The sequence below is a fragment of the Microcaecilia unicolor genome, chromosome 4 (assembly GCF_901765095.1).
Source record: "Microcaecilia unicolor chromosome 4, aMicUni1.1, whole genome shotgun sequence".
Classification (NCBI taxonomy): Eukaryota; Metazoa; Chordata; class Amphibia; order Gymnophiona; family Siphonopidae; genus Microcaecilia; species Microcaecilia unicolor.
The window spans coordinates 20,063,335-20,091,065 of record NC_044034.1 but is presented as its reverse complement, the minus strand read 5'-3'; the positions used below and the strand labels follow the sequence as shown (position 1 = coordinate 20,091,065).

Genomic DNA, 27,731 nt, shown 5'->3' with positions numbered 1-27,731 from the left:
ATTAGGGTAAGAAGGAAAAACTGTAAAACAAACAAAGGAATCACAAGATGTATAATGACTGGTTTATTGTTATAGATACAGAAAATTATACAAGGTTTAAGAAAATGGCTTTTCTACGTTTTACACTAAAAAAAATTTTTTTTCCTTGTGGGTCTAGTCTTGTCCAGAATGTTGTTGATCTACGATCTCTTCTTTTTCTGAGAATGCTTGCAGACAAGATACCCTGTACCACCTCTCATGGCTTGCTAAAAAGAGTAATAAAGTTTCCAAAATAAAACTGCAGTATTGTTTATCAACGGTTGAATATTTGGGTGACATGATTTCACAAGGGGAACACACACTGTACCCTAAGTGCATTGAAGTTATTATTATTATTTTTATTACATTTGTACCCCACGCTTTCCCACTCATGGCAGGCTCAATGCGGCTTACATATTATATACAGGTACTTATTTGTACCTGGGGCAATGGAGGGTAATGACTTGCCCAGAGTCACAAGGAGATGCCTGTGCCTGCAGTGGGAATCGAACCCAGCTCCCCAGGAACAAAGTCCACCACTCTAGCCACTAGGCCACTCCTCCACTCACCAATAGCATATATTTCCAGGATAAACTGAATCATGAGAATGACAGGATACTGCCACCTTTGGATTCCCAGTTATTCATATTCTACAATCTGTGCTCCTGGATGCTTCTCCTGAATGACATCAATGGACTCCAGAAGCATTACACAACAGATTACAGCTGCGAAAGCCTCCTTGGCCCAAACACCTGGGTTTGAGACTCCCAAATTAATCAAAACCATTCCTCCCCTTTTGTCATTAAAATAATAGCTTTGCTGCAGGGCTGCTTACTCTGTCACACAGACAGGCAGTATCTTGTTGTTTATTATTTCTGCAACCTTGACAGTGTGTTTCCCCCAGTCTCCCTCCATGTTGTAGAGCTGTTGCTTCTACTTCTCTCTCGATGGAGAAATCTGCAGATCTTGTTTTGGGCTATCCATTAACCCTACAGGTACCCTATTGTCTCAATGCACTGTTACTTCACACTAAGTCTCAGCATTTGTCAAACACTTGCCTACCCACTATGCAGCTGTACTTCTTACCCCTTCATATGTTATTACATGCCGTTGCAATGTCCAGCCCTACTATTCTCCTTCCATTCCCTACTACTTAACATTTCTAGAGCGCTACTAGGGTTACGCAGCGCTGTACAAAATAAACAAAAAAGGTCCCTGCTCAAAGGAGCTTACAATCTAAAGAACGAAATGTCAAGTTGGGGCAGTCTAGATTTCTTGGGTAGAGGTGTAGAGGTTAGGTGCCGAAGGCGACCTTGAAGAGGTGGGCTTTAAGCAGAGATTTGAAGATGGGCAGGGAGGGGGCCTGGCGTATGGGCTCGGGGAGTTTGTTCCATGCGTGGGGTGAGCCGAGGCAGAAAGTGCGGAGCCTGGAGTTGGCGGTGGTGGAGAAGGGTACTGAAAGGAGGGATTTGTCTTGAGAGCGGAGGTTACGGGTAGGAACGTAAGGGGAGATGAGGGTTGAGAGGTAAGGAGGGGCTGCAGATCGAGTACATTTGTAGGTTAGTAGCAGAAGCTTGAATTGAATGCGGTAACTGATCGGAAGCCAATGAAGCCTCTGAAAGGGGGATCCTCATGACTGTTTAAGTCACTGATACTCTCCTCAAGCACTGCCCAGATTTAGTTGATGTTCTCTTTCTCTAACCTGACGGCCCATTTTGAGGATGGGTCATGACTCAGAGATGAACAAGGATTCCTCAGATCAGGGTATGCTATTATTACAAGTTTCCATGTGCTGAAGAATACACCTCTTCCAGATGTTAAATCTGTAGAGGTGGCTCAATTTGTTGCCCTCACTCATGCATCTTACCTTTCTGAGGATAAGGCTGCTAACATTTATATTGATTCTCGATATGCTTTTGGAGTTGCTCATGATTTTGCTATTATTTGGCAACAGCACCAATTCCTCACATCCGTTGGAACACCAATCTATTTAGCTATCTAGATTATTGGCTACTGTTAAAATGTCATGCCGATACTCATTCTGATGATCTTATGAAAATGCTCTTGCTGATAAGGATGCCCATCAGGCTTCCCTACTTCCTCCACTACTTATTCTACAGAGATTGGCAGATTGACCCTGTGCATGACCTTGCTATTCTCTCCCAGCTTTCAGGATGCTGCTCCTCCAGTTTAAAAGGACACCTAGATTGCTGCTTATTGCATTCTATAAACAAAAGAAAAAAAGCAGATCAAAAAAGACAAAAAAATGGAACAGGAGGGTAACAGAGGAAGTGGTTTATTACAAGTTACACGACGTGGCCACGTTTCGCCCTCAGGCTGCGTCAGGGGTACAAAAAAAACTAGTAGGGGTAAAAAGCAAAGTGAACCCCGAAAAGTAGTCATACAACCAAGTGTTTCCCAAGCTTACTCAGCAGTCTTCACAATGCTATGTTGACAAAATTTGTCAGCTTAGACGGCAATGCCAAAAGTAAGGATGTAAGGCTACTACCGGGCGGACTTCTATGGTTTGTGTCCTAAATATTGCAAAGCAGGGCAGACTTATATTTTATTATTTATTTAATTCATATCCCACATTATCCCATCAGATTAGGTTCAAAGTGGATAACAACTTATTGTAAATAACAGTACAAAAAGTGGTGCAAGATAGTAAACAGCTTCTCTTCTGCTTTTCTGGCTTCACATGCTGGTTAGTGTTAATAAACAATATTTTAAATACAAATACCCTGTTCTTCATGCATAAAGAGGGTCTTTTACTAAAGCTTAGTTCTAGTTATCTGCAGCAGGGCCTATTTTATTCCTAAGGGCCCTGCAGCAGGTAACTCAAGCTAAGATTTAGTAAAAGACCCCCAAAGTATTTTTTCCATGCATTATTTATTTATTTTGAAATGTATATCCTGCATTTTCCCAAACAACGCTTATGTTCAATGTGGCTTACAGATACAAATATTTAGATATACGGTACAGTGCAGTTGACTGCAATTAAGCATAATGTATTTTATAATAAATCTTCAACTCAAAACAGAAAAACGTGAATTGTTTCTCAATGTTACAGAATGATTAAATTTCAGTTTAGTTTTAAGAAAGCTATACAGAAATACTCAAACAGCTTATAAAATTGGATTAGAATTCATCTTTTTGTTGTAAGAACCTTTTAAAACAAAAGGTTTTTAGTGATTTCCAGAAGCTCGTATAATCTGGGATACCTTTGATGTTTTTTAGTAATACGAAAAGTCAGCTGAAAGGACTGATCCCGTTTCTGACACAAATGAAAAGGGCGCTAAGCAAGGTTTTCCTTGGAGTGTGTATGTTTGAGAGAGTGTGTGTGAGAGTGACTGTGTGAGAGAGAGTGAATGTGCAAGTGTGTGCGCGCGACACAGAGAGAGTGAGACTGGGTGCGAGTGTGTCTGTGAGAGAGTGTGTGTGTGAGAATGAGAGAATGAGAGTGTGTGCGAGTGCGTATGTGAGACAGAGCGAGTGTGAGAGAGAGAGTGTGTTTCACACAGATACACTGTGTGTGAGAGAGTGTGTGTGAGACAGAGAGAGTGTGAGAGAGTATGTGTGCGATACACAGACTCTCTGTGAGGCCGAGAGTGTATGAGACCGAGTGTGTGAGACCAAGAGTGTGTGTGAGACCGAGAATGTATGAGAGTGAGTGTGTGACACAGAGAGTGAATGTGATAGAGTGTGAGACATAGTGTGAGAAAGACACTGACTGTGAGAGAGTGTGTGTGTGACAGAGATACCTCCCGCCCTCGCTCTGTGGTCTCAGGATCCCCTCCCCCCCTCTCAGGTCTCAGTATCCCCTCCCCCCCTCTCAGGTGTCGGGACCCCCTCCCCCCTCTGCGTTTCCCTCCCCTCTTGGGTCAGGACCCCCTGCCTCTCCCCCCCTCTGCATGTTTGGCAGCACCGTGCGAGTGTGTGTGTGTGTGACAGAGAGAGAGTGAGACTGGGTGCGAGTGTGTCTGTGTGAGAGTGTGTGTGATTATCCTCTCTCCCCTGGCCCCCCCCCTCCAGCCACCCAGCTATTCTGCTGTCTCCCCTGCCCCCCTCTAGCCACCCAGCGATTGTTCTCTGTCCCCTGCCCCCCCTCTAGCCATGCAGCGATTCTCGTGTCTCCCCTGCCCCCCCTTCAGCCACCCAGCGATTGTCCTCTATCCCCCCCCCCCTCACCCTGCGATGTTTAACTGCAAAATTAGGGAAAAACATAGCCAGGATGTTTAGACATTGTGACTCATGAGCTATGTAGTGTAATAAAACACACCTGCAACGTTGTGAAGCTGACACCGTGGCTTCATTGAAGGGTTCGTATCATTCATAAGTCTGTCACATCTGTCTGTGCCCCGCCCTCGCGTCATGACGTTTTGACGCTGTTCCCTCTGATAGGTCCGCCGCCCTCGACGTCATCACGTTTTGACGCGAGGGCGGGGCAGAGAGAGATGTGACAGATTTACGATGTTACAAACCCTTCACTGAAGCCACGGAGTCAGCTTCAGAACGTTGGAGGTGCGTTTTATTATAGTAGAGATTCTTATAGTTGGGATAGTGAAGAATTAGAAGTCCCTGGATCTTCGGATGGAATTATGAGCAGGAAGTTCAATCAAGGGAAGCATGCAATCCGATGTCAAACCATAAATTATTTGGAAGGCAAATACACATAATTTATAAACTACCCTAGCTTTAATTGGAAGCCAATGTAATGAATGAAGCAATGGAGAGGCTTTGTTAAATCATGAAACATTATAAACAATTCTTGCTGCTGTGTTTTCAGCAGTTTGTAATTTCTTTACTATTTTGTTTTTGCAGCCCGCATAGACTGCATTGGAATAGTCGAAATGGGACAGTACTTGAGTTTGAACTAAGTTTCTGAATAATTCTTTAAAGAAAAAGAGGTCTGATTCTTTTCAACTGCCATAAAGCTTTAAAGACTTACATTACCACTGCTGATGCTTGAGGCTCAATGATTGAATTTTATACCCACGATTTTCATATTCTGTTCTAATGGATATGTGCATTTGTCTATGGTGAATTCTTTACTAAGGTAGGAATGAAACGGGTCTGCTAAAACTAGAAATTTAAGGGATTACCATTGTTTTCCATATTATCCGACAACAGCTTGGTCCTGTTTACATCGGATAATCAAGACTGTACTGTACTAATGAAAAGGCATGAGCGTAATCCAATTCCCTTTATCTGTGTATGCTTCTTTTAAGTCCAGAAAATACAGCCAGTACCTGAGGAAATTAAAAAGTCATGGAATAGGAAGCAATGTCCTGTTGAGGATTAAGAACTGGTTAAAAGATAGAAAACAGAGAGTAGGGTTTAATGATAAATATTCTCAATGGAGAAGGTAAACAGTGGCGTTCTCCCATGGATTTGTGCTGGCACTGCTGCTTTTTAACATATTTATAAATGATGAGTGATCAATTTTCCAATGATAGAAAGTTATTCAAAGTTGTTAAATCAAAAAGGATTGTGAGAAATTGTAAGAAAACCTTTTAAGACTGGGAGGCTGAGGATCCAAATGGCAGATGACATTTAATGTGAGCAACTGCAAAGTGATGCATGTAGGGAAAAGCAACCCAAAATACAGCTTCATGATGCAAGGCTCCATATTATGAGTCACCACCCAGGAAAAGGATCTAAGTGTCATCAATGATAAGTTGAAATCCTCTGATTAATGTATAACCTTTTCAAAACTGACCTCATTATCTCTATTTCCTTATCCCTGTTCACCCATCCACTTCTAAATACATTATGAAATCTTCTAAAAGAATATCTCTAGTCTAAGGGGTCAACAAATCTCAGGTGTCATGTCACAATGGCACCTAGAAATTACACCCTGATGTCTGAAATTTCATACCCCCCAAATATTCTATTATATAGCCACCTCAGAAACAGCACATCTCCCAATTCCATATCACATTTGGCTCTCTGTAATCTTGAGCTGTGCGGTGCAGGAAGTTTGGGAAATGTCAAGGTTTCAAGTTAGGGAGAGGCACGTTTACTGAGACAGCTCTGCAAACAGCAAGTTCAGAGGAACAGGTGACAGACTCCAAAGTATATTAGTTGCTTATAAGTGACAGATATGAGAATGAGAGGGTGAGAATGGATGAAGGCTTGGGGGTGTGAGTAAGAGAGAAGTGAGGTACTTTAAGAGACTGGTTTACTAGTTTCTTTACTAAGGAAGAGAACCTTAGTAAGTCCGTTTCTAAAAAAAAGAGCTACTGCTGATGTGGGAGGGGATCCCCTCCCCCACCCAAACTTCACAAGGGACAATGTTGAAGGAGTAGGAAAGGAGAAACAAGAGAAGACTCAGCTGCTAGTTCTTAAATGTTATGAACATTTGTCAAGGCCTGCTCTAGTCTCCAGTGCCTTCAAAGCTACAACCCATCAACTCTGTACCCTTGTGTAATTTTCCCAACCTTCTACAGTATATTGTGCCTGTTTTATCGCTAGTCTTTCATACAGCACTGTGTAAATTAAGTTCCATAAATAATTTGAAGACAAGAATGACTACTGGTATAATTTACTGGAGACATTTCAATATTTTCACCAGAAAACAAATCTTACCTTTCAGACTTAAATGCATTGCCCTTTCCACTGTAATGCTGGCAGCAAATGTATTTTCCAAATCTACTTCGGGAGTCTCTTGGGATGCTGTGTTCTGCCCAGGAGCATGTGTGTTGGGGTTTGGGGTGCTCTGAATTTCCGAGACTGGCTTTTCTTTGTCACTAAGGCCAAGGCTGCTCGCCCTGTCCTCATCATCAGTATAGCTGACATCCTCAGCATAACTAAGTCTCCGAGTAGAATCTGCTTGGGGATAAGCAGGAGTAAGGGCAACGTGAACCCGAATTGCAGCACCAGATAGATCCAAAGCATTGCGTTTAAACAATGGATAGACACCTAGAACAGCATTAGAAAAAGTTATTAGTTTCATCATAATGGATAAATAAAGTGCATAACATATACACACTGCTAATAATTTAGAACAGAAAAAATTGCTGTTGACAGTGCTCTACCACACATCTGTTCAGACTCTTTGGAGAAGGGTATGAAATTTAATTGACTGAGACTCAAACTGAATACTAATTTATTTTTGTTACATTTGTACCCCGCGCTTTCCCACTCATGGCAGACTCAATGCCGCAGGCAATGGAGGGTTAGGTGACTTGCCCAGAGTCACAAGGAGCTGCCTGTGCCGGGAATCAAACTCAGTTCCTCAGTTCCCCAGGACCAAAGTCCACCACCCTAACCACTAGGCCACTCCTCCACTGTTGCTACTATTTGAGATTCGACATGGAATGTTGCTATTCCACTAGCAACATTCCATGTAGAAGTCGGCCCTTGCAGATCACCAATGTGGCCGCGCAGGCTTCTGCTTCTGTGAGTCTGACGTCCTGCACGTACGTGCAGGACGTCAGACTCACAGAAACAGAAGCCTGCGCAGCCTTCTACATGGAATGTTGCTAGTGGAATAGCAACATTCCATGTAGAATCTCCAATAGTAGCAACATTCCATGTAGAATCTCCAATAGTATCTATTTTATTTTTGTTACATTTGTACCCTGCGCTTTCCCACTCATGGCACGCTCAATGCTGCTTACATGGGGCAATGGAGGGTTAAGTGACTTGCCCAGACTCACAAGGAGCTGCCTGTGCCTGAAGTGGGAATCAAACTCAGTTCCTCAGTTCCCCAGGACCAAAGTCCACCACCCTAACCACTAGGCCACTCCTCCACACTATGGAAAGGTTTGATTTTCATATACTAGTTTTGAAGTAAGTAGAATTTCCATTTATTAAATGCCATTTTATCCAAGTTTGAAGTGATTTACAATAACAAAAAAACTTACATAAAAGAACTGAAGATCACTCATATTTAGCTGAAGTTGCTTACCTATAATCTGTTTACTTATTACCAGTGGATTAAACAATGGGGCCTTTGGTTGAAGTGCTGGGGTATAATTTCCTGATGTTATTAGTTCACTATAACACATGCCCAATTTTATTTTATATTCCGAGATCTCTAAATTTTATTGTAAAATGCCTTGATCAACTGTTGTCAGAAGTGGCAGTACATTAAATTTTGTAAATGGACAGCACAATAAATCAGGCACAGAAAGGTGATGCAACTTGATACTGCCTGCATGAGCTCTCTGAGCACAGGAAAACATGGAATTTTTTTTTCAGAGCATGCATATCATTTCCTTGCTGCCACTATTTCATAAACCCCCTCCGCGAAAGAGTCAACTCCCTAGGAAGGTGGCCAAGTATGTTTATCTGGTTTATCTTGCTGTCTATAGCAAACCTCCAATGCAGGTAAGCAACTGTGTTGTCTTCACCAAGCAGCAAACTAAACTGACCACAGATGTGAGGAATCCAAAGCTGTAGGCTACCCTCCTTTCATTTAGTTCCTCAATACCTATAACAATCCAGACAAATAGTAGAGGTGACCACTACTAAAAAGGCATTCAAGAACTCCTTCTCATAGGTCAGCCAGACAGTAGTTTCAAGTAAAGTAGGAATGGACAAATATGTTGAAGTTCTATTTATTTCTTCAACTGAAAGTAAGCAGGGATGGGAGACCATTTGTTGCCATCACTCTGACACGTATGAGGAGAGACTTGCGGACCTGAACATGTATACCCTGGAGGAAAGGAGAAGCAGGGGTGATATGATACAGACGTTCAAATATTTGAAAGGTATTAATCCGCAAACGAACCTTTTCCGGAGATGGGAGGGCGGTAGAACAAGAGGACATGAAATGAGATTGAAGGGGGGCAGACAAGAAAAATGTCAGGAAGTATTTTTTCACGGAGAGAGTGGTGGATGCTTGGAATGCCCTCCCGCGGGAGCTGGTGGAAATGAAAACGGTAGCGGAATTCAAACATGCGTGGGATAAACATAAAGGAATCCTGTTCAGAAGGAATGGATCCTCAGAAGCTTAGCCGAGATTGGGAGGCGGGGCTGATGTTTGGGTGGTGGGGCTAGTTCTGGGCAAGACTTCTACGGTCTGTGTCCTGAAAATGGCTGATATAAATCAAGGTAAGGTATACACAAGAAGTAGCACATATGAGTTTATCTTGTTGAGCAGACTAGATGGACCGTGCAGGTCTTTTTCTGCCGTCATCTACTATGTTACTATGATGTGATTTTCTTTTTTTTGGCCTCAATTACTTACAATTATTTTAAGCTGCAATTTGATAAAGTTCTCCAGATCTGTAAAGATCAAAGGACATGAAGAGTAGACCTGAAAGAATTAGGTCTAATAATGTTAGGCAGTTAAAATTTAATGCGAAGACGTGAAGAGTGATGCGCTTGGGGAGCAGAAATCCAAGGGAGTCGTATGTCCTAGGAGGAGAGAGGCTGATGTGCACAAAAGGGAGAAGGACTTTAGTGTCTGAGGATCTCAAGGTGAAGAAACAATGTGGTAAGACAGGGAGATGCTAGGCTACACAGAGAGGCATAACCAGCAGAAGAAAGGAGGTGCTGATGCCCCTGTATTAATTCGTTAACCTCTGAGTCCACATGCCACTCATGTTTGAAGTAACTGGTTAAGACTAAAAAGGCAACTCTATAAGTTACTGTCTAAATTTAGGTGTCAAATACATAGTAACATAACCTAGTAGATGACGGCAGAAAAAGACCTGCATGGTCCATCTAGTCTGCCCAACAAGACAAACATATGTGTAAACCTTACCTTGATTTGTACCTGCCTTATTCAGGGCACAGACCGTACAAGTCTGCGCAGCAGTACTTCCCGCCTCCCAACCACCAGTCCCGCCTCCCATCACCGGCTCTGGCACAGACCGTATAAGTCTGCCCTCCACTATCCTCGCCTCCCAACCACCAACCCCTCTTACCCCCATCTGCTCCGCCACCCAATTTCGGCTAAGCTTCTGAGGATCCATTCCTTCTGCACAGGATTCCTTTATGCATATCCCACGCACGTTTGAATTCCGTTACCGTTTTCATCTCCACCACCTCCCGCGGGAGGGCATTCCAAGCATCCACCACCCTCTCTGTGAAAAAAAACTTCCTGACATCTTTCCTGAGTCTGCCCCCCTTCAACCTCATTTCATGTCCTCTCGTTCTACCGCCTTCCCATCTCCAGAAAAGATTTGTTTGCGGATTAATACCTTTCAAATATTTGAACATCAGTATCATATCATCTCTGTTCCTCCTTTCCTCCAGGGTATACATGTTCAGGTCAGCAAGTCTCTCCTCATACGTCTTGGAATGCAAATCCCGTACCATTCTCGTAGCTTTTCTTTGCACCGCTTCCATTTTTTTAACATCCTTTGCAAGGTACGGCCTCCAAAACTGAACACAATACTCCAGGTGGGGCCTGACCAACGACTTGTACAGGGGCATCAACACTTCCTTTCTTCTGCTGATCACACCTCTCTCTATACAGCCTAGCAACCTTCTCACTACAGCCACCGCCTTGTCACACTGTTTCATCGCCTTCAGATCCTCGGTTACTATAACACCAAGATCCCTCTCCCCCTCAGTACCTATCAGACTCTCCCCGCCTAATACATAAGTCTCTCTTGGGTTTCTACTCCCTAAGTGCATCACTTTGAATTTCTTCGCATTGAATTTTAATTGCCAAACCTTAGACCATTCTTCTAGCTTCCTCAGATCCTTTTTCATGCTTTCCACTCCCTCCCGGGTGTCCACTCTGTTGCAAATCTTAGTATCATCCGTAAATAGGCAAACTTTACCTATTACTATATTACACATCTAGGTTATAGAATATTAGCATTTATGTGAGTCATTGGCTTCAATAATGCAAACAGGATGCTAGGAATTATTAGGAAACGGATGGTGAATAAGACCAAAAATACTATAATGCCTCTGTATTGCTCCATGTTGTTCAGTTCTGGTCGCCGTATCTCAAAAAAGATATAGTGGAATTAGAAAAGGTTCAAAGAAGAGTGACCAAAATGATAAAGTACAAAGACTAGGGGACACTCGACAAAGTTACATGGAAATACTTTTAAAACAAATAGGAGGAAATATTTTTCCACTCAATGAATAATTAAGCTCTGGAACTCTTTGCTGGAGGATGTGGTAACAGCGGTTAATGTATCTGGGTTGAAAAAAAGGTTTGGATAATTTCCTGGAGGAAAAGTCCATAGTCTGCTATTGAGACAGACACGAGGAAGCAACTGCTTGCCCTGGGATTTGTAGCATGAAATGTTGACACTATTTGGGGTTTTGCCAGGTACTTGGCCACTGTTGGAAACAGGATGCTGGGCTAAATGGACCCCAATATAACTACTCTTATGTTCTTATCCCAGTGACTTACCTGACAGCTCGTAGGCCTAAAACCTACATTTAGAACATTAATTGACTGTGCCGAGTTTATTTCTATGTGCCGAGTTTATTTCTAACCAGATAGAGGTCAAAATTAGTTCCTAAAACTTTCAATTCAAGAGCAGGACCTATATTTGGCAAGGGAGAGGAAGCAATACTGGTAACTTTTTTAAATAGTTAGCTCAGTCCCTTTGTGCAGCAATTTTCACATACTAAGAGGTAACATCAAGGGAGGAAGAAATGAAATGGATACAACAAATAGGGGAGCTGTTGAAGTTCACTCCCCCGAAGCTGACGGAATTGGTAAGACCAAAAGTTGTTTCAGTGGATTCCATATGCCTCCACCACCTACGTGTGAACTACAACTGCTAAAGTCAAGTAGGCCAAGTTCAACTTGGAACCTTGCCACTTCGGATTTTTGACCTAAGTAACTGCTAAAGACTATATTGGTAACTCTGGGGAGCCAGGCCAGAGACAAGTGTACTGCTGTGCGGAGAGACAGTAATGTACACCGTGGCCCTGCAGGAGCAGGCAACTGGAAAACCTTATGTCTAAGGAACATTTTTGGGCTTATTTTGTCATCTCACCTGTTAATGGAACAGGACCCTTACCTGATGCGTATAATAAATTGTATTTCCTTTTATCTGCACCCACTTTGTGGCTCCAGGCCTGTCCTCACTCACGTTACCACAATCAAATAAACTTAAAGCACTGTATATTAGTATAAGCATCCCTAATGCCTTAGCAACTTTAAATAACAACTGAACAATAAGAGGCTGCAGACAGCAGTCCAGCAGCGAGATAGGTACTTGTACCAGATTTTAGATTATCTACCATTTGATAACAGATTATAAAGTAGGCATTAAAGTACTCCTGTCTCTTGAGAACAACTCTGATTTCTGGAGGCTAGAGCGGTAGACCTGGAGATGAGGTAGACGGAGAGGTACATAGAGATGATCTTCAGGAACACAGTAGAACATTCCCACCTTCAGTGTGGCAACTCTTATGCTGATTTAGAGAAGAAAGGTTCCCTGAATGAAAAAATCCTGTTGCTAGGACCTACCCTCTAAATAATGAGGTATCCTATGTGTCTCTAGTGGGAAAGACTGCCATTGCTACTGATGATTGTCATAAAGAATGTAGTTACCTGGATGGCTGGACAAAATGAAGATCCTTCAATATCTCACCTGCCAGATGTGAAGTTAATACATCTCATGTCTTACCTAGACAAAAATTTAAACAGGTTTTGGGAGTTACTGGTTATTCTGGTACATGTGGGTACCACCAAAATAGGAAGGTGTGGGAAGTAAGTTCTCTGTTAGGCCTTTAGATGGAAACGTTGAAATCCAAAATTCTCCCTAGTCCATGCACAGGACCCAAGAGAAAAAGCAGAACTCCAGTGTTAATGTGTGGATAAGGCAATGGTGCATGGAAGATGGCTTTAGATTCCTTAGTAACTGGGCAACATTTTGGGGAAGAGAAAGCCTATTCCAAAAGAAAGTGAGCCACCTTAACCAAAGTAGAATAAGGATGTTTTCAATCTGTAAAAAGGAGATAGAGCAGCTTTTAAATTAGAGCATAGGGGGGTGCTACAGTCACTCAAGAGCGTAGGGCATGGTATCTTCAAAAGATACTGGCAAAATGCATTATAAAGAGGCTACAACAAAATCTGAAGTAGCCCAAGTGCATTTAAATAAAGGATGGATAGAGATTGTTCTGTGCTTAATCATAGTCCCAGTGCCAATGTATGTAGTCTACATTTTAAGCTACATAAACCGTGTCATGGTATAAAAAAATAGGAAACAAAGAATATGATTTTTTTTCCGGCCCATTGACTTCCTCCTGTTCCTTCGGGCTTCCAGATCAATAATAAGCAGCCACGTTTGGCCTGTATTTCCATAAGCCTTCATATACAATGACTCAGAAATGTCCCCTTCCCAATCCACTTGGCCCAATCACTGCAATGAGGATGCTTTGCTGGGGATCATGATCCGGGGTTCTTTCTGGACCCTCTCCTCCCCCAGTTGTGATTTCTAAGTACTATCACAAGGCATCTTGATTGCAGGATGACATGGACTCTGTCCTTCCTGGAACTGCCACTGAGGCAGCCCAGAAACGTCTCCATGTTTGAACTGGTAGTTCCTCCTTTCTCATTTTTCTTCCAGGTCAAATGGAGCCCTATACACCATTGCCACTCAGCCATCAGCCTTGCCCTACTTCTCCATTCTCCCCTATGCCCCTGGATATCCCTTCTCTATCTTTGCCCCTATATTGCACCATAAGATCTAATAAACACAGGAGCTCATTTGACTATTTGAACATTAAAACACTTTTCTCATGTTGAAGAATCACATATACCGTATTTTTCGGACTATAAGACGCACTTTTTTCCCCCCAAATTTGGGAGGAAAATGGGGGGTGCGTCTTATAGTCCGAAGGTAGCGAGGTCCGATTTCGGGATCGCCCTCCCCCCGAGTTCGGGATCGCCCTCCCCTACTCACGTCACGCGATGTTCCCTGGTGGTCTAGTGACGTCGGGGCAGGAAAGAGCCCCCTCTTTCCTGCCCAGCGCGCTGCTCTCCGTCCTCCTGTATGCTGCCTGACGGTCTCGGTGAGATTCAAAATGGCCGCCGAGAATTGAAGTCTCGGCGGCCATTTTGAATCTCGCCGAGACCGTCAGGCAGCATACAGGAGGACGGAGAGCAGCGCGCTGGGCAGGAAAGAGGGGGCTCTTTCCTGCCCCGACGTCACTAGACCACCAGAGAACATCGCGTGACGTGAGTAGGGGAGGGCGATCCTGAACTCGGACAAGACGCACCGGAGCACCTAGGTTTTAGAGGAGGGAAAAAGGAAAAAAAATTTTTTCCTATTTCCCTCCTCTAAAACCTAGGTGCGTCTTATGGTCCGGTGCGTCTTATAGTCCGAAAAATACGGTAGTTAGAAAAGAAAAATGTTGCATCTGTAGCATCTAGCAAGGTGCAAATAGCAGTTATTGCTGACATGTGTTGGCTGGTTCAAGTTTGGCAGTAAGCATGGATCATTCGTGCTGTTTACGTACATGTTTCTAACCATTCATATTCATGTAGACAGAAACTTGATCAAAACTCATATAAATTCACAAAGAAAGGGTTAAGAAGTTACTGTAGCGATGATAATCCTTATGCTTCTTCTATTCCAAACTATGAAGAGTAAACAGAGAATTTACTCAACTAAAAAACGCAAACAGATAAAAATGAAAGGCTAGTTTTTCAAACAAAAAGAACAAAGATTTTGGAGAGGACTCGTAATTCACTTACCACTGACTGTTAGTGTACTCGATGATTTCTCTCCAAGAGCTACAAGGTCCACATAAGCACATCCAATGAGACGATCAGTATTAAAAGGCCTTTCCTCATTTGTGTCCTTCCCATAAGCACGCCACACCTGGATTTCTAGTCTTTCCTCATGCAGGTACCACAGCAATTGTGGATGCCTTCTCAGTTCCACAGTATTAATCAGGTCAAATTTCACAGTGGCGAGCTTTTCATCTTCAGTTAACTTTGGTCTCTTGAGTGAAGAACAGACTGCTTCATTACTGTACAGCTTATATCTCAGATAACAGTACGTACTCTTATGGATACAATCTTGCCCAGCAAATAGAAGGCAATGCACGGGAAGCCAGACCCTTGGGAGGGAAACTGTACATGTCACCAGATCTCCTTTCTGTTGCCACTCGTCTACATTGTCATCGTGATGTTCAACTTCATTCCAGCCCAATGTCCTTGCTGCCTCCATGACACGCTCTCTATCCATGAGATGAACAAAGGCTATAGAAAGTTCCAGTCCTCCAACTACAGCCTGCATTACACTTTCACTTTGAGAAGGCATCAACACTTGCGGCAGAGTTACTGGATACCAACCGGTAATACCTTAAATAAAATTCAAATATCAGTTCACAATACTATGTCTTTGACAAAAGCATGTAGAAATCAATAGGTGTGAATTGTTATACTAAAAATGAGAAATTCTATTTTACTTGACTCATTAGCATGCAAGAGGAAAGAGTGGGGAGTAAGAACACATACACTTCTTCCTTCTTTTTCCAACTATAAGACCTTTGCTAGCTCAGCTGCATCAAGAACTCCCACGCCAATGAAAACAATAGCCTGTGCCACACGGTCAGGACCATTTGATCATCCTGCTGCACCAGTTCACCTGCATTATCTGCTGGAGGCAGAGAAATACTGCCAAGCTCCAGTACTGCACCATTCCTTATGCTGGAGATGATGTCACTGAGTTGTCAATGTTCTCTGTCTCCATCTGCTGCTAGGGGGACATAACTCACTAGTCTGGACTAGTCTAGCAGGATAATAAGAAGTTAAGTTTTCTTATAGCAGTCTGATCTATTCATTAAGCACTGAACTATTATACTTTTTATAAATACAAATTTCTCCTAGAGTACAAGAACACTCAGTATATCTCAGAAGAGGAAAAATACACATCGTGACTGCGGTTTCAACTCACCATATATACGTTAAAGTGAATCCTTCGTACCTCTCTCTATAAAGTGAAAAGTATGTGAGTACAAAAATACCCAGAGTACGCATACCAGCCACATTTTAAAAGGGAAACTTCATATGGAGTTCCCTTTGTAGAATTTTTAAAGTAAGCACTGCCAGCAGTATCATAACTGCCCTCCAAGTCTGCTTTATATTACTACTATAATTTATTTCATGGTTTAAGTTTGCACAAAATTATTTAGCAGAAAACATAAATCACCTAAAACAATATAAACTAAATAGGAAACACAATTTGAAATGTAATAAAATTGTGTTGAATATATTTAAAGATAAAGGTTGAATTAGTACCAAGTTTGAAATTGTAAGCAACAATGCCATCTGTCAAGGCTGATCTTAGCATCTTTCATAAACATTTATAATTCAATTATCATGTTGATTAGAAATTATTTACCTGCTTTTTGAAGAAATTCACTCAAGGTAGTAAGAATAGATCAAACATGAGCAATAGGCATACAAAGTATGCATAATATACTACTTTTGATTTCACAGATGACAGACGCTTATTGTAGCCTCTCGGTTTTTAATGCTTTAATGCATTTTCTAACACGACTAGTTCTCTGTAGAGATTTAATATATCTGATGTAAAAACAGGGAAAGATAATCGATGTGGTGAGAAGACTCCTGACGCAGGCCTTGCTGGCTGAAACACAGCCGTGTCGAGTCCTGCTCTCCCCTATTTTATATCTTTTATGATTAATAAAAAAATGTTAATCTTTACCATCGGAGTACCGTCTTCATTTTTCATTTTTGTTTTCCTCCTTTTTTTACAGTCATCTTCGCTGTTTTGTGTATTATTAGTATTATTAATAATATACTACTTACAATGTCAACACAATATGTAATAGAACATTTTAATTGATAGTGAAAGATAAAGCAAAGATGGAACATATAGATAGGTAGGAGAATAAGAAGATTCAGAAAGTAAAGTGACTGATTTAAAGAAAGTTGCACCTGAGGTCAGAGAGATGGTTAAATATTATCTCAGCTAGGGTAGAAGTGGATAAACATGTCCTGAGTCACCTGCTGCCTGAAGTGTTTGGGGCAGTGCATTCCAGAGTGTGGGGGCTATTCCGGAGAAGGTTCACTTGCAGGTATCACATTGTGTAATCTATATAAATAAGTCCCACCTCGAACGTTCTGAAGCTCACTCTGTGGCAGTGAAGCACTGAACTCCTGTAGTCTTCCTAGGTTAGGCTATCAGGACCAGTCACCCTCACTCATAGACCCGCCCTCAGCCACGCCCCATCTATACATAAAACTCAACCTCAACGTTCTGAAGACAAACCTTCTGAAGTCACTCAGTCACTCCCTCAAGGGTTCGTCAGTACATGGTGGTGAAGCCATTAGACTCACCATGTCTCTCTGCCCCGCACTCGCGTCAAAACATGATGACATCGAGGGCGGGGAAGCAAAACAACTGACGAACCCAAGTCCGCACCTGCTGCCACGCCCCCCCAACAGACTGGCACGTCTCCTACCCCCCCTCCAGCCATCCAGCAATTCCCCTCTGTCCCCGCCCCAGCCGCCACGCACCCCCAGAGGCAGTCGACAGTCGACGCTCCACCCCCCCTCCCACGATGACTCCGCACCCACTACACCCCCCTTCCACCCCTACCCAGGTCGTCGCTGCAGCCGCTCCCCCTTCTCCGAACGCCCACCCACACAACTGACCTGCCCAAACAGAAACAGGAGATTTTAAGAAGCAAGACGGTACCGCAGGCAGCCAGCAAGCATTGGCTGTACACTCTGAAGCTGCACCTCCTCTAGCCTCTGACGTTACTCTACGGGTTCGTCCTGCAGGGGCATTGACATCAGGCTAGAGGAGGAGCAGCTTCAGAGTGTACAGCCAATGCCTGCTGGCTGCCTGCGGTACCGTCTTGCTTCTTAAAATCTTCTGTTTCTGTTTGGGCAGGTCAGTTGGGGGGGGGTCATTCGGAGAGGGGGGAGCGGTGGCAGCGACGACATGGGTGGGGGTGGAAGGGGGGGTGCAGTGGCAACAGAGACATCGGGGGAGGGGAACGATGACGAACGCTGGGGGGGCGTGGCAAAAGGGGCGGGGCGACAGGACATTCGCAGGGAGGCTTGAGGGGGGCAGGGACACAATATAATCGCTGGATGGCTGGGGGGGTGCAGGAGACAGGAAAATCGCAGGGTGGCTGGAGGGGGGCAGGGGACACAGGAAAATCACTGGGTGGCTGGACGGGGGTGGGGGGGCAGGGGAGACAGGACAATCACTGGGTGGCTGGAGGAGGGGCAGGAGACAGAGAACAAATGCAGGGTGGCTGGAAGGGGGGCAGGGAATATAGAACACTCACTGGGTGCCTGGAGGGGGAGCAGGGGACACAGAAAACTCGCTGCGTGGCTGAAGGGGGGCAAGGGACAGAGGAGACTTGCTGGTTGGCTGGAGGGGGGGGGGGGGGCAAGGGAGAGAACGCCATCCATGGGTGGCTGCAGGGGGCAAGGGAAAAACTATAATCGCTGGGTGGCTGGAGGGGGAGCAGGGGACAGAGAAGAATCGCAGGGTGGCTGCAGGGGGGACAGAGGAGAATCGCAGGGTGGCTGCAGGGGGGACAGAGGAGACACACTCGCACCCAGCACTCTCACTCTCTCTCTCACACACACACTCGCACATTCACTCTCTATCTCTCTCACACACACAGTCAATCTCACACATACTCTCTCAAACACTACAAGGAAAACCTTGCTAGCGCCCATTTCATTTGTGCCAGAAATGGGCCTTTTTTTTTTTTTTACTAGTGTCTTATAAAACTAAACCTTTCATTCACTCTTTTTGGGTCTAGACTGGTTATGTAATGCTAGCGCTGGGGAATTTCAGAGATACATTAGGAACTTAAAATATCATGAGGAAGAGAAGTTTTCAAGTTAAGTCGATGGTCCAGAGGAAGAGGAAAGAGGAATTTAGAGAAAACACCATATTTAGTGGACAGGAAACCCCAGATATATTTGAAATATCATTCAATACCACAGATCCCACCACTAGTGCCAACCCCTTCAAAAACAAGTACATAGGTTGGTCTGGTAGTTCAAAGGTAGTGCTGTCTACCTGTCCTGTGGAGAGGACCTATGCTCAATTCCTAGGCCAAGTCTTTTTTTTCTCCTGGCCAGATGTACATATTTAGATTGTAACCCTTCCACCTTGAACTACTGAGGACCAGAGCATGGTGATAATGGCATTTATTCAGTTAGGCCAGACAAAGGATGTGGTGGAAGTACTGGCCAGTGCGTGTGAAAAGAGAAAGAAAGTAAATAACGATAACAGTGCTGGCCTGCATAGGTTAGAAAAAGAAGCCTTGGCTCGTGTGGGATTCATGAAGGTAATGGCTGTATGGTCCTACATGGGCTGGACCAGAAAGTCTTGGCCCATGCAACCGAAAAGGTGGCGGTGGTGGTGGATGCTGCTACACTGCCACATTGTTATGTGAGAGAACAGGGTGGGGAGGGTTGAGTTTCTGAGGTGGGGGTTGGAACTTGGGAAGTGAGGGAGATGGGGGTAGACAACAGGTTGAGCCTGAAGTGGAAAGAACAAGAAAACACAGGACAGCAAGTGAGAAACAGTCTGATGTGGGAGGGAGTGGGGTGGGGGGGGGGGGGGGAAGAGCTGAAAGGCTGAGCTAGGAGAGTTGGAGGGGTTTCAAGCCTAAGTAAGAAAGGAAGGAAGCAGAGAGAGCTGAGATACAAGGGACTGAAAGGTAGAGAGCTAAGGGTAATACATTTGTCCATTAGATTGTAAGCTCTTTGAGCAGGGACTGTCCTTCTATGTTAAATTGTACAGCGCTGCGTAACCCTAGTAGCGCTTTAGAAATGTCAAATAGTAGTAGTAGTAGTAGTAGTAATTTATGGGTATGGTTTTAAGTTTGAGAGAGGGGGGAAAAAAGGCTTGAACTTACAACATACTTTTACAGTACTTCTGTGGGAATTCTGCATCTGAGTAATAACTTCCCTGAACTGCATTTGAAATTATTACTCAGACAGAAATTATATCATGTTATTTTGACAAATAATGTATGCAGAATATGGACTGGAGGAAAGGGATCTGGCCCAGGGCCGTGCCAACACGGTAAGCGAGGTAAGAATGGCAGGAGGGCGCCATCCTCTGGGGGGCGCCCCGCCGCACCATGCTTACCTCGCCCTCTTCTCTCCAGATCCTTTTCCTTTTTTTTTTTTTTGTTTAAATTTACCTCTGTCCGGCGGCAGCGTAGTGTTAGTGAGGAGGCGGCGCTCCCCCGCCCCCAGAAATGACGTCAGAAGAAGGCGGGACACTGAGCAAAGGGAAGACTGACACGTCGGGGTGGGGGAGCGCCGCCTCCTTCTCACTAACGCTACGCTGCCGCCGGACAGAGGTAAATTTAAACAAAAAAAAAAGGAAAAGGATCTGGAGAGAAGAGGGCGGGTAGTGTAGCGATTGTTTTTTTTTGGGGGGGGGGCGGGGTCAACTGCAGGGGGGCGCCGGAGACCCTAGGCACGGCCCTGATCTGGCCTATTATTGCTGCCTTCGGAACTTCGTTAAGAGGCGAGCGCAAGAAGAGTTGGAGCTAGCTGAAACAGCCCTAGAATTAGCAATGTGCAGGGGGGGGCAGTAAGGGTAGTATAACTCGTATCTAATCTAGCCCTATTGGGCCGTACAGATCCTCAGATACTATACCATGCGAGATGGGAAAGGGTGCTGCAATACTCTTACCCTAAAGAGGTGTGAGTGAGGAACTATAAGTACTTGCTCAGATCTTCTTTAGCACAATCAGTAAATGAAAATGGGTTTAAAATGCTTTATTGGTAGCACTACACCTCCGTCAAACTACAAAAAATGTAACCGGGACTGACGGGACAATGCTGGCGGGAATGTGGTCAAAGGGGCACATTCCTCCATATTTGGTGGGAATGCCCGAAAGCAAAAGTATACTGGGCGAAAGTGGTGGAGTTGGTTAATAAAGCGATCCAAAAGCCTTACCCAAATAGGGCAGAACAATGCCTACTCCACTTCCGGCCGACATCAATACCTAGATGGCAACATAGATTGGCGAGCCAATATTTTGCAGTGGCCAAAATTGCATTAGCCAGGGCGTGGAAGCAAGTGGAAATGCCAGCTTTGCAGGTGGTGACTGAGAAAGTGGATTTCCTTTACCAAATGTCAAAACTAACGGCACTACGGAGAGGGACTATGCTGACCTTCACGAAAATATGGACGCTATATGAACAATTTCAAGAACAAGATCAATCACCACTGGTCTAGGGGGGAGGGGGAGGGAACATACACGGTTGGGGAATGGGGGGATTACTTATGTAACAGCTATATGATACTGTTTAGATTTCAATGTATCTTGATTGGTTAACAATAAAAAGTTATAAAAAATAATAATGTATGCAGAATTATTATTATTATTTTCGCATGGAATTCAACCAGGAATGTCAGGGATGCTGCAGAGGCAACATTCACAGTCCCAACTGAGGAGGAAAACTGTCATCATGCAATGGTGCCGTCTAGTGGTCAGACTCACAATTCACATTAGCTAGATTCCAGAAGGTAAAGGAGATTGTGTTTCCAAACAAGGACGGTCACTACAGTGAGAAAGTAGAAAAAAAAACAACTCTGGATAGTTGCAAATGAAGGCTCTTAGCACCATAACCCAACAGTGGCTGCTTTCAAATGAGCTATGTACCTGATGTAACAGGAACAAACAGCTTACATAGTAACATAGTAAATGACGGCAGATAAAGACCTGAACGGTCCATCCAGTCTGCCCAACAAGATAACTCATTTTACATGGTATGTAATACTTTATATGTATATCCGAGTTTGATTTGTCCCTGCTTTTCTCAGGGCACAGACCGTAGAAGTCCGCCCTGCACCGGTTTTATTCTCCAAATACCGCTGTTTCTATAGATCCATTCCTTCTAAACAGGATTCCTTTGTGTTGATCCCACGCATGTTTGAATTCCATTACCGTTTTCCTCTCCACCACCTCCCGGGGGAGGGCATTCCACGTATCCACAACCCTCTCTGTGAAAAAAATACTTCCTGACCTTACTCCTGAGTCTGCCCCTCTGCAACCTCAATTCATGTCCTCTAGTTCTACCACCTTTCTGTCTCCGGAAAAGGTTTGAATGCGGATTAATACCTTTCAAATATTTGAACATCTGTATCACGTCACCCCTGTTTCTCCTTTCCTCTAAGGTATACATGTTCAGGTCGGCAAGTCTCTCCTCATACAGTCTGCAACGCAAATCCCATACCATTTTCGTAGCTTTTCTTTGCACCGCTTCCAGTCTTTTTACATCTTTAGCCAGATACAGCCTCCAAAACTGAACACAATACTCCGGTGGGACCTCACCAATGACTTGTAGAGGGGCATCAACACCTCCTTTCTTCTGCTGGTTATACCCCCCTCTATGCAGCCTAGCATCCTTCTAGCCACAGCCGTCGCCTTGTCACATTGTTTCTTCACCTTCAGATCCTCCGACACCAACACCCCAAGGTCTCTCTCCTGAGTCGAGCTTGTAATCTCTCCCCTCCTATTCGGTATCTCTCTTCTGGGTTTCTACACCCCAAATGCATCACTCTGCACTTCTTGGCATTAAATTTTAACTTACTAGCTCTATAGAAACCTAATGGTTCTTTTAAATCTTAATTCAATTGACCCAATTGTGTTATTAAATGTACTAGTAAAAAAGGCCCGTTTCTGACACAAATGAGACGGGCGCTAGCAAGGTTTTCCTCGGAGTGTGTATGTTTGAGAGAGTGTATGTGAGAGTGACTGTGTGTGAGAGAGTGAATGTGCGTGTGTGTGTGAGAGAGAGAGAGTCTGGGTGCGAGTGAGTCTGTGAGAGACAGAGTGTGTGTGTGAGAATGAGAGTGTGTGCAAGTGCGTATGTGAGACACAGTGTGAGAGAGAGTGTTTCATACAGATACAGTGTGTGCGAGAGAGAGAGTGTGTGTGAGACACAGACTATCTGTGAGACTGAGTGTGAGACCAAGAGAGTGTGTGAGTGACTGTGTGACACATAGTGAATGTGATACAGTGTGAGACATAGAGTGTGCGAGAGACAGTGTGTGAGAGAGAGAAAGACATTGACTGTGAGAGAGAGAGAGAGAGAGAGAGAGAGAGAGTGTGTGACAGAGATACCTCTCTCTGGTGTCAGCCCCCCCCCCCCCTCTCTCTGGTGTCTGAGCGTTACTGTGCAGGACGCTGAGCTCTGGCTGTACTTCAAGGAACTGACCAATCCTATTTAATAGAATGCACCTCCAACATTGTGAAGCCGAGAAACCTCTTGTGGTTGGTCACTTCTGCTTGTGACGAACCCGGAAGTATGTGATGTCAATTCAGGAGATGGATACAGAGAACAGGAATGCTTCAGCCATGCAGTCAGCTTCAGAATGTTGGAGATGCGTTTTATTATATAGGATAATAGTGCTCAGTATCAGGTGCTTAGTTCTTGAGCTAATGATTACCTCCTTTGACTGCACCAGCAACCACCATCACAGCACTATGGATCCCTTCCTCCCTACCAATTTCCTTTAGATTCTTGTGAAATCGTCTACTGCTCCCTTATCAAGCTATTATGTTCATCTCTATAGTACATTCATTATATTGTATTATCCACAGACTAGTTTACAGAGAAGGTCACTTATCTCGCGGGAGGCTGTTGTTACTTCTCTGATGTCCCGGGTTGACTGGCGTTCAGATCATCTGCTCATCTTTTTTTATTATTATTTATGATTATTTTGCTCATTATTTAGTTAAAAAAACTCTCTCTAATATAATGGATTCCCTGCAAAAGCGTGCTACAGAAGGTCTTAAATATAGCTCAGAATGGTGGAAAGGCGAAGGTTGAAGATATAGAATGGTGTGTTAAAGGTTGTGTGCCATGTGCTAAAAATGGAGATTATCAATTAAGTTATAGGGAAAAATAATAGATCTTTACTGTAAGCTCTGTTCGATCAGGGTGTTTAAATGAGGAACTGGACTGAATAATATATTTAGTCTGAATGATGACCTCTGATTAGTTTGTAGTAATCATGTGATCTGTGCCAAAAGACCACACTGACACCATTTAGGAGTTCAGTCAAAGACTGTGAACCATAAGCTCGTAGAAATCTTAAACCAGCTTCCCTGAAGCAGAGCAGTGGCTGTAAGCATGATGTGGTGGGAGTTTTTCTTCAAAGATCTTAGACCTAAATTGCCTATTTTATTTACTAATTCAGAATTTTGGATTTGTCTGGATTATTATTATTATTTGTAGCATTTGTATCCCACATTTTCCCACCAATTTGCAGGCTCAATGTGGCTTAGATTTGCCGTAATGGCGGATGCCATTTCCGGGTGATAGAATTACATATGGTATTGCATTAGTGTGCGGACATACATGTTAAGAAATATACAATGGAACGTACATGGAATATAACATAAATGAAGTAGATCATGGTAGAGAGGAATACAATAAGGTATTACATGGAGTTTTCTGAGGTATGAAATTGGATTGCAACATACATTAGGTCATCTACTATAAAAGAGCCTAAATAAATAAAGGAATCCTGTGCAGAAGGAAGGGATCCTCAGGAGCTTAGCCTAGAATGGGTGGCAGAGCTGGTGGTTGGGAGGCGGGACTAGTGCTGGGCAGACTTATACGGTCTGTGATAGAGCTGGTGGTGGGAGACGGGACTGGTAGTTGGGAGGCGGGGATAGTGCTGGGCAGACTTATAGGGTTCTATGCCAGAGCTGGTGGTTGGGAGGCGGGGATAGGGCTGGGCAGACTTATACCGTCTGTGTACTGAAGAGGACAGTACAAATAAAAAAGTAGCACATATGAATTTATCTTCTTGGGCAGACTGGATGGACCTTGCAGGTCTTTTTCTGCTGTCATCTACTATGTTTACTATGTAAAAGAACCTATTCGACATGAGGTAGTGCTTGATCTTTGATTATGTGATAGTCAAAATATATTCTTTCAAAGAAGAAAAGGACTGATGATTTAGCTCACAAGGATGACAATCTATAAAAACCAATTAGGATATTATACTGAAAGACTGTCTATAGCGTTGCTATTTTAAGGCATGCAGAGCACTATTTCTTTGTGATCTAACACAGTATCTTTACCTGATCTCCTGGTTAACAGGTCTTTGGTTGGAACCCTCACTATTCCCAGGATATGATCTTGTGATGATGGAATTCCAGTTATGCCAGTTCCTGTGAAACCATCCAAAAAGTGAAAACTGTGTTTTTACATGATTATGACAACAGTTTATACTCCACTTAAGTACCAACATAAGTCAGCAGGCTCTTTCTACACAGTTTACTTTTAGATAATCTGAAGAAATTCACACATTAAGCAACATTTCATGAATTAGAAACTCTAATGGCGAAGTTAATACTGTTCAAACATCAATTCTAATTACATACAACTATTCAGTCTGCTAACCAGATAAGTAAGAGCATAAAGTTACGACAGCAAATCTTTATCCACCGAGCTAACCGGGTGCCAGTCTGAATATCGACCACTGCCCAGTTAATCTCTGGGTGACTGTATTTATCAATATATTCAATCCTGGAGTCCAGACTTGGTCCTACATTGAATATCCAGATTTAATTCAGCCTGCAGCTGTTAGCGTCTTAAAAACCAATGGGCTGAATATCAGGCTGTATTACACATGTCTATTTTTTGGCTCGGCAGAGAGCACACACAAAGCAGTTAGCTTAGCAGGGTTTAAAAAAGGTTTGGTTAATTTCCTAAAATAAAAATCCATAAACTATTAAGATGGACTTGGGAAAATCCACTGCATATTCTAGGATAAGCAGCATAAAATCTATTTTACTGTTCTGAGATCTTGTCAGGTACTTATGACCTGGGTTGGCCACTGCTGGGCTTGATGGACATTTGGTCGGTCCCAGTATGGCAATGCTTATGTTCTTATATTTTACTGACAGTATCTGCCAGGTAAATGTCTTAATTTCTCATACCACTGTCAGGCCTAGAACCCTGAAGCCAAGGATGGGTCTAGGTTTTGGTCATAGGTCTGCATGAAAGGCATATCTATAACGGTGCAATTGCAAAACCAAGCATTAGTAAAAAAGGAAGAACAAACAGATTGCAGCATGGCCAAAAGAGCTCTCTTTCCTTCTGTAGGGTACTATAGAGGCACACTCACTGCACTCCTTTTTTTTTTTCCAGGGTATTTTCCCCAAATGGGTTTATTTTGTATACACCTTGACAGAAATGAATATCACCTGTAAGCTACCGTGTGTTGTTGGATTTACTGCTATTGTCCTTCTTGCATTGTGCCAAGACAGTTTCCATCAGCAGTGCCCAAAACAATTGGAGCACTTTCTACCCCCTCTTCTTTAGTCACTGATTATATTTCTTGATACTTGATCATATTTTCTCTTATTGTACATAATAGTCACTTGATATTGACACTTCTATTAGCAATCCTATGGTACTGTTTTTCTCCATCACCACAATGTCAGAGTTTTTTTTGTATCTAGCTTTATTTTGGTTGGAATGTGAATGCCTCAGGTGATCAACATTTCTTTGCTCTCCATAGTTCAATAAGGGTCACGATCCCAGTGGTCTTCTAGTACATAAGTATTGCCATACTGGGAAAGACCAAAGGTCCATCGAGCCCAGCATCCTGTTTCCAACAGTGGCCAATCCAGGTCACAAATACCCTGGCAAGATCCCAAATATGTACAAAACAATTTATACTGCTTATCCCCAGAAATAGTGGATTATCCCAAGTCCATTTAATAACATGTCTATGGACTTTTCCTTTAGGAAGCCGTCCAAACCTTTTTAAACTCCTCTAAGCTAACCAGCCTTTACCACATTCTCTGGCAACGAATTCCAGAGTTTAATTACACGTTGAGTGAAGAAACATTTTCTCCGATTATTTTAAATTTACTACATTGTAGCTTCATCGCATGTCCCCCTAGTCCTAGTATTTTTGGAAAGCGTGAACAGACGCTTCACATCTACCCGTTCAACGCCACTCATTATTTTATAGACCTCTATCATATCTCCCCTCAGCCGCCTTTTCTCCAAGTGTTATAATATTACACAGTTTCCAATGGATGAGTCATGCAAACTTATTTTTCCTTTAAAGTATAAAGTCATTCTGACATCAGGCATTCTGTTTTACTGATGTTTTAATTTTGCTGGCTGAGAACCTTTTCATCTGGGGAGAGCCTGGTATAGTTTAGTGTTTATGTTTTGCACTCCTTAGTAAGGGTTTTGCTATTTTGGATCTGTGGGTCATTAGCATGTGTAGGATTATGGCAAATATAGAGCTCAAGGAATTAATAAGAGCACTCAAGGGATTCATTGCCAGACAGGACGACAGAATTTTTTCCTACAGTTGGCTATAGGTCTCATTTTTGAAAGAGAAAAATGTTTAAAAATGGCATAAAAGCAGCATTTAGACGTTTTGCTTTGCAAAATCTTCAAATTGCTACTTTCAAAACCTATTTTGCAGACAGTTATCTAGGAAGTGCATTCAGATCAGAAGGGGGCATGTCAGGTGAGATTAGGGCGTTCTTAACACTTGGATGGAACAAAACCAGAGGCTACAATTTCAACGTTTTGGTCTAGACCTGTGTTTATCACGACTGAGTCACAAAAAGGTGCCCCAAATGACCACTGGAGGGATTAAGGCATGACCCCCACTTACTCCCCCAGTGGTCACTGACTCCCTCCCACCCCCCAAAGATGTGAAAGAAACAGTACATACCAGCCTCTATGATGTTATAGCCAGTCCTACTGGAGCATCAAGGAGGCCTCTAGAGTAGCCTAGTGGACGGTGCAGTGT

At 43.4% G+C, this 27,731-nt stretch overlaps 1 protein-coding gene across 1 annotated transcript in view; it reads right to left on the bottom strand.

Annotated features, from left to right (window-relative positions):
* Positions 1-27,731, bottom strand: part of C2CD3 (C2 domain containing 3 centriole elongation regulator) — a 374,295-nt gene that overhangs the window by 187,487 nt on the left and 159,077 nt on the right. Inside the window, exons 22-24 of the mRNA XM_030200012.1 lie at positions 25,027-25,116; positions 14,654-15,265; positions 6,610-6,942 (exon numbers count right to left, since the gene is read on the bottom strand). Coding sequence (XP_030055872.1) covers positions 6,610-6,942; positions 14,654-15,265; positions 25,027-25,116 — 1,035 coding nt within the window. The remainder of the gene's footprint in view (positions 1-6,609; positions 6,943-14,653; positions 15,266-25,026; positions 25,117-27,731) is intronic.